Genomic DNA, 7,701 nt, shown 5'->3' with positions numbered 1-7,701 from the left:
TTTGTATGTGGTACGATATGCCCACAACGCCTCACCAATTCTTTCATGCCAATCTCGCTTTGACTTTGCTACTACTTTTCTCAACAAATTGCAAAGAGTTTTATTAAAGGCTTCAACCAAACCATTTGCAGAGGCATTGTACATGGATGACTTGTATTGTTTGAACTTGAATTTTTCTCCCGGACTTGTCATCGATGGTTGAAAAATTGTTTCCCATTGTCGGTTGATACGTTGAGGTACACCATATCTGTAGATGATTTGGGTTCTAATAAAGTCCACAACATTTTCTTTCTTCACTTCCCGTAGTGTGATGGCTTCTGCCCATTTTGAGAAGTAGTCAGTGGCAGCGAGGATATACTCGTGTCCATTTGAGGCCTTTGGAGTAAGAGGTCCCACAACATCAAGTCCCCAAGCTTCAAAGGGCCATAAAGAAACAAAGAGGATGCAACGGCTCCGGCGGTTGGTGTATGAAGTTTGCGTAGAACCGACAGGGGGTTCACATTTTTTCGTAAAGTCCATACAATCTTGTACCATGGTTGGCCAAGAAATACCCCATTCTCTTTACACGATCATGAAGTTTAGGCCCAGATTGATGAGCACCACAAATGCCAGAATGAGCTTCTTGCATTGCTTCAGTAGCTTCGTCCTTGCTTAGACACCTCAACCATTGGCCTGAGAAAGAACGTCTGTAGAGTGTCCCTTTATAGTGAATGAACTTTGGAGCACGTCGACGTATTTCTACCTTGTGTTTGGGATCATCGGGTAGTTTTTGGTGGTCCAAAAAATCAATGATAGGTTGACGCCAGTCATCTTCATCAACTGTGTAGACGCAAATCATGTTGGTTGTGTCTACATTTTCTTCTCCTTCAAGCGATGATACTACCCAACGATTGCAGACTGGGACTTTCATAGACTCTTCGCCCCAAAGTGCCAAAGTGGCTGCAAAATTAGCAAGCGCGTCAGCCAACTTATTGGCACTCCTTGGCACATGACCAACATGGATGTCCTCAAGTTGATTCAACAGTTGTAATGCCCGTTGATGGTAGGGAATCAAGTCTTCCTTTTTTACTTCATATTCACCAAGGACTTGGTTGACCACCAGCTTCGAGTCGCCGTAGATGTCCATATCTCTAACACCTATTTCGATCGCCATTTGGAGGCCGAGTATGAGAGCTTGGTATTCTGCCATATTATTTGAGCACAACTGAGTGAGCGTAAAGGAGTATGGCATGAGATGATTTTGTGGAGTTACGAATACAACTCCGGCTTCAGCTCCGTCCTTCCTTGCAGCACCGTCAAAGTACATTTGCCATGGAGGTAGGACGTCCACATAGAAAATTTCTTCTCCTGGGAGGTCATCTGAAATTTCCCACTCTGCTGGCACTGGATGATCAGCAAAGAAGTCGGCGATAGCTTGACCTTTGACGGCCTTTTGAGGCACGAAAACCAAGTCATACTGCTTAAGCAACATTGCCCATTTCGCAAGTCTTCCAGACAAGACTGGTCTTGAGAGTATGTACTTGATTGGATCAGCTTTTGAGACCACGTGTATGGTATGCGCCTGCATGTAGTGCCTCAACTTCTGGATGGCGAACACCAAAGCAAGACATATCTTCTCTATGGGCGCGTAATTCAACTCAGCTCCAACCAAGGTACGGCTCAAGTAGTAGAGTGCTCTCTCCTTGCGGTCTTCAATTTCTTGAGCACACATTGCCCCTGAGCGTTCTTGTGCTTTGCAATGTAGAGGACAAGTGGCCTTCCCGAATTGGTGCCCCAAAGATCGGCGCGCTGGCTAAGTACTTCTTGATGCTATCAAAAGCATTTTTGCATTTTTCATCCCTTTGAAATGGAGCATCCTTTTTCATGAGATGGCTAAACGGCTGGCAACGCCCGGCTAAGTTAGAGATGAACCTTCGGATGTATGCCAAACGTCCTTGCAATCCGCGCAACTCTTTCAATGTCTTTGGTTCCGGCATTTCGTTGATAGCTTTGATTTTTGTTTGGTCAATTTCAATGCCTCTATGCCTGACCACAAAACCTAAGAACTTCCCAGATGTGACTCCAAATGCGCACTTGAGTGGATTCATCTTGAGTTGACATTTTCTAAGTCTTTCAAAGACGGTTCGAAGGTCTTTGATGTGGTCTTCTCTTTTTTTTGATTTGACAACCACGTCATCAACATAACACTCTATTGTTTTATGCAGCATGTCATCAAAGATCTTTTGCATTGCGCGTTGGTACGTAGCGCCAGCATTCTTCAATCCAAACGGCATGACTGTGTAGCAGAAAATCCCTTTTGGGGTTCGAAAACCTGTTGCTTCTTGATCTTCAAAAGCCATATGTATTTGATTGTAACCAGCAGTACAATCCATGAATGAGAGGGCTTCATGACCAGTGGTTGCGTCAATCATCAACTCAGAATCGCAAAGGGAAGTCATCCTTTGGGCATGCATCATTAAGGTCTCTCAAGTCGACACATATGCGCATTGTCCATTCTTCTTTCCGATCGGGACAATGTTTGCTATCCAAGTAGAATATTTGACTTCTCGAATGAAACCTGCTTCAATGAGTTTATTGACTTCCCTTTCAATTTCAGGTACAAGCTCCGGCCTGAAATGACGTTGAGGTTGCTTTTTGGGACTAGTGCCTTTCTTGATTGCTAGACGATGAACTGCAATTTTTTGGCTGAGTCCAGGCATCTCTTTATAGCTCCAAGCGAAGACATCTTTGTACTCGACCAACAACTTGTAGTACTCCTCTTCTTCTTCCTTAGTCAGTAGAGCACTGACATAAATGGGCCGAGGATCTTCAATAGTTCCCAAGTTGAGTTCCTTGAGTTCATCTACAGTCGATTGCCCCCCGTCTTCGAGTGTTTCAGGGGCTTCATCCGCCTCAAGTTCTTCGTTCTCGTCAGGTATCTCTTCTACTGTGATGTGATATGACGACGTTGTAATTTCCAAGTCACTTGACTTCTTTTTATCACAGGGACGTGAAGATGAAGGCACAAGCTCTTCGGCATTCTTTTGCTGGCCAGTAAGAACTAGTACGCGCCTCCTTGCTTTGAGTGGCTCATGTTGGATGATATCCACTACTTGCATACGCTTCATACGAGATGGTATTGCGCTTCTCAAGTCATCGCGTACTCTTACTTCTTCTTCATTTTGTGTTGCAGAAGTTGAGAGAGGACAACCCTTGCCACTATTCTTCTTGGGAGCCCCTAGTCGACTGAAGACTGTTTTTGATGGACCGCCCAAGCGTTCATATATTGCGCCCTTCTTGTTTATGCGCAACGAAGGTGTTGACACTTTGACCTTACTTTCTCCTTGATTGCCAAGCCTAGCAAAGACAGAAATGTGTTTGGTTGAAGCATTTGGTCTCCCTAACCTTGTAAATATAGAAGGACGGCACTTCTCTGCAGGTGGACTTATTCGATCGAAGACTGAAGATGGATGCATCTTTTCCTCTCCTTCTTCATTTTTTTCGACCTCTTCTCTTTGTGATATCTTTGAGAAGATGCAAGAGCCCCTTTTCTACGAGCACCAATCTTCACAGCGGGAGACTCATATCCGAGCCCGGCCCTGGTCACCATGAAGCTCCCATCTTGCTTGAACACTTCATGTTGCGCTTTGTTAAGACCGTACGGCTCAACTTCTATAACTTTGCCGAGAGGAGTCGGATTTGTAAAGTCATATCCAGCCTTCGCAAGTAGCTTGTAAGCATTGGAATCAAATATCCCCTTATTTTCCTCACTTGATGATTGACTGGATGAACAGACGAAACCATTCGGAGGAGGTCTCACAATCTTCATTTGAGATGAACTTGGTAGAGGTGTAACGACTTTGGTCACCCATTCCTGCTTGAACACCAGACTTGATTTTTTATCCTTAGGCTCTATCTTTGGTGTTAGACACTCTGCAAAAGGACTCTCTCCATCTTTGCGGCGTGATTTTGGGATGTATCGTAATACTGGTGGTGTAGTTTTCTGCGGCGTCTCTTGCTTCTTGGGTGATGCAACAGGAGTATCTGTTTTGCTGGCCTTGTCTACATCTTTCTTAACATCATTTTTTTAGTAGGACTTGCAGCTTCATCCTCTTTGATGATGTTCTTTTCCCGCTTACCTCCTTTTCCTGTTGAAGAGATGGTGGTTGGCATGAACTCACTGGAAGTATCATTCTCTTCAAAGAATTTTGCATCAGCGAAGAAAGAGTCGACCTTAGAAAAGGGTTTGGCGTCTCCGTCTATCTTCCTTTCACCACCACGATAATATTTCAAGCATTGACGGAGGGTTGAGGCGACAACTCCGTTTTCGTGCTTCCAAGATCGCCCCAGCAATAGTTTGAACGATGTCTTGCCATCCATGACATGGAACAATGTGTCGGAAGAAAGATCACCCATGGTAAGGTTCACACGGATCATGCCAACCGCACGCTCCCCATTCAAGTTGAAACCATGAATCATTGTTCGACTACTCGAGAGTTCATCCATTGTGATCCCTAATTCATTCATGGTGGATTTTGGCATGAGATTGACTCCTGAGCCTCCATCTATTAAGATGCGCTTGACCTTTTGCCCCCGGATGTACCCCGACACATAAAGTGGCCTGTTGTGAGGCTTGGATCCAAGAAGTAAATCCTCATCTGAGAAACTCAAAGCTGCATTGCAGGAGACACATCCAGTTGATTGCTCAGGAGGCTCGCATTTTTCCTTCATCTTACCTGCGTACAATTCTGGATTCTCAAGTCCTTGAATTATCAGCTTACGCTTCTCTTTAGGTAGATGAAAGATTTGTTTCCACCCCATGTTTGTAGGAAGGGCATCGAGAGCAGCCACTATTTCGTTCTCTTTTTCAAAATGAGACTGTTGTGGTGATACCGCATCATCTAGGCCCCTTTCCTCATTCTTCTTTTCATCGTCGCCACCTTTAGTAGCTGAGATGGTGCACGCAGTAACCTTATTCATGAAATCTCACGGGAAGAATTCTTCTAAGATGACGGGACTTGGTGGTTCTTGCTCCAGCAAATCAATTGGCAAGACATGTGGTTTGACAACTATTTTGGACTTTTTCTTTCCCTTCGTCTTGCGAGGTTTCGTCTTCTTTGATTGTTTTCTTCGACGATGAACAGGTTGCGCTGTCTGTCTTGTTTGTTTCTTTGACTTCTTGCGCGTAACCAAAGTCCAACCTTCATCGTCATCTTCATGCTTCTTTTCCTCATTCTTATCCTGAGGAGGTAGTCTTTCTTCCAATGACATTGGAGGTAGCGACGACAATGACCCTTGGATCTGTAATGCCACAGGCTCAAAACTTCCGAACTGCAACATATACACACATTGTCCTTGCCGTATAATTGGCTCGTCAAGTTGTTCCAGGACTACAGTAGTTTGATTTTTGGTTACTGTGTCCTCCAAGTCAAGAATGATCTTCCCTTCCTTGGAGAGCTGCATGATCTTCTCCTTGAGTGTTATACACTTTTCAATAGGATGACTTACCAGCCTGTGATAACGGCAGTAATTGGGATCGTTTGTCTTGTTTGCTTGCTCAGGGCGCTTGGACTCTGGCAATTGTATAACCTTCTTTTCTAAGAGATCATCAAGCATTCCAGACAAGTCAGAATCTGGGAATGGGTATTTCTTAGCCTGCAACTCTTTCAATGTAGGCTTGTCTCGTTGGTAGTTGTAAGAGAATGACTCTTTCTTCTTTTCATACTTAGGCTTTGACGATATTTTCACAGTGTGCACTTTCTTGGTTTCGACGACCATTGTTTCCTTTGTTGACGATTTGGAGTTCTTATCAGTTTTCTTGAACTCCTTCTTTTCACTTGTCACCTTAGAAGAACTTGGTCGAGCACTACCATGTTCTTTGATTGTGATCTCCATGTCGTGGGCGCGGGTAGCCAGGTCTTGGAAGCTCTTTGGCATGATCCCTTTCAGGATGTAAAGAATGTCCCATTTCATCCCGTTGACGCACATTTCAACTGCTGACGCTTCACTTAAGCGATCCTTACATTCCAGACTCAGCGCACGCCACCTGTTGATGTAATCGACGACAGGCTCGTCTTGCCATTGAGATGTCTTTGTCAATTCGCTCATGCTGACGACACGTCTGGTGCTGTAGAATCTGTTAAGGAATTCATCTTCCATGTGACCCCAGCTGTCAATTGACTCGAGTCCGAGATCGTGTACCCGGTCGAATGCGATCCCTTTGAGCGAACGAACGAACTGCTTCACCAAACGATCACCTTCTGTTCCAGCATTGTTGCATGTCTCGACGAAGTGGGCGATGTGTTGCTTTGGGTTCCCCTTCCCGTCGAACTGTTGAAATTTTGGAGGCTGATAGCCAGATGGCATGCGCAGACTGTCAATCCTCTTAGTGTAAGGCTTGATGTAGCGTCCACTACTTGTCGAGCTATCATCCAACTGACACTTGATCGTCTTGGCTATTAACTCCTGCAGCTTCTCTTCAGTGAAGTTGCTGATCTCATTCTTTGGCTTTTCCCTATCTTCGCCAACTTCTCTATCGCTATCAACATCCCTATCGGTGTCACCATGCTCGCTCTCGGCCTTCCTGTCACGGAGTGCCACCACCTCTTTTTGGAGCTCATCAATTTTTTTGTTCTTTTCTTCATTCTCCTTCATCATCTTCTCAAGGAGTTCATTCATTTTCTGCATTCGATCCTCAAGAGTATCACCACTTATCACCATGACTGAAGCGACGCCAGGAGTTGATGTTTCTTTCTTCTTTGCGACGCCTTGATTTGCGGGGGAAGCCTTTTTGTCAGCCCCTTAACACTTCTACCCTCCTCGCGTGAAGGAGATGAGGCAGCCAAGAGTGCTGTAGCGGCAGCAGCTATGGAGGCGACAGAGAATTTGCGCGGCCTAGTTGGGACGTGTGCAGAGCGTAGACTGGCAGCAGCAGCATTGACAGCAGCCTTCTTCGCCATTCTTCTTGTGGAGATGCCAACTGACTGCGTAGCAGGGGAGGTAGCAGCCATGGGGGTACCCTGCAGGATATCTGCGTAGGTCTTCTTGGATGGACTGGAGGAGGTGCTTTGCTTGGTAGACATCTTCTTGTTTTGGTAGACTTGAATAAAACAGCAGTAGAGATGAGAGGTAGAGATTTTCACGTCGGGTTCACCAAAATTTGTAACAGCAAATTTTGTATAACGATAACTGAAATACAAAACAAGGAAACAATTATATTTTATTAATAAATATCAAAAGTACGTGTACAATCTCTAATGTATCCTCTGATTCTAATATGTCAGAGGTACGTGTACGAGGTACACGTGAGGGGTGCGCGTGTAGACAACTTAATTGCTCTACACGCGATGTAGATTTGATTTCTTGAGAGGGTCGCGATGACTTGAATCTCTCTTGAAGGTTTTAATTTGTGATTGAATCTTCAACGCAGGCGGCACGATTTGATGTGCTTGTTGACTGCTTGCAATGATTTTGACAGAGAGGATTTGTAGGAATTTTGTACCTTGTTCTCTCTAGCTCCTTTGCAATTATGAATTTCCAACCCTTTGAATGAATGAGAAAAGCTCTATTTATAGAGTTTCAATTCCCCTTATTGGACTTTGATGGTCACAGGCCCATTTGTGGGTTTATTAGCAACCTTGGCCCAAATTTGATTCTTTCTGGGTTTAGTGATCCGAATAACTCCTTTGTAATCCGAATCGACCCATAATTCATTTAATCGAG

At 44.6% G+C, this 7,701-nt stretch overlaps 1 protein-coding gene across 1 annotated transcript; it reads right to left on the bottom strand.

Annotated features, from left to right (window-relative positions):
• Positions 1-496: 496 nt before the first annotated feature.
• Positions 497-1,471, bottom strand: LOC141630676 (uncharacterized). The gene has a single exon (XM_074443448.1). The coding sequence runs from the start codon at positions 1,469-1,471 to the stop codon at positions 497-499; it is 975 nt and encodes a 324-aa protein (XP_074299549.1).
• Between the last annotated feature and the right edge of the window lie 6,230 nt (positions 1,472-7,701).

The sequence above is a fragment of the Silene latifolia genome, chromosome Y, assembly GCF_048544455.1.
Source record: "Silene latifolia isolate original U9 population chromosome Y, ASM4854445v1, whole genome shotgun sequence".
Lineage (NCBI taxonomy): Eukaryota > Viridiplantae > Streptophyta > Magnoliopsida > Caryophyllales > Caryophyllaceae > Silene > Silene latifolia.
Note: the sequence above shows the minus strand (reverse complement) of the source record. Positions and strands in the feature narration are given on the sequence as shown.

Coding starts and splice junctions, on each gene's coding strand:
- LOC141630676 (XM_074443448.1), bottom strand. CDS start 1,471: ATGTTGCTTAAGCAGTATGACTTGGTTTTCGTGCCTCAAAAGGCCGTC.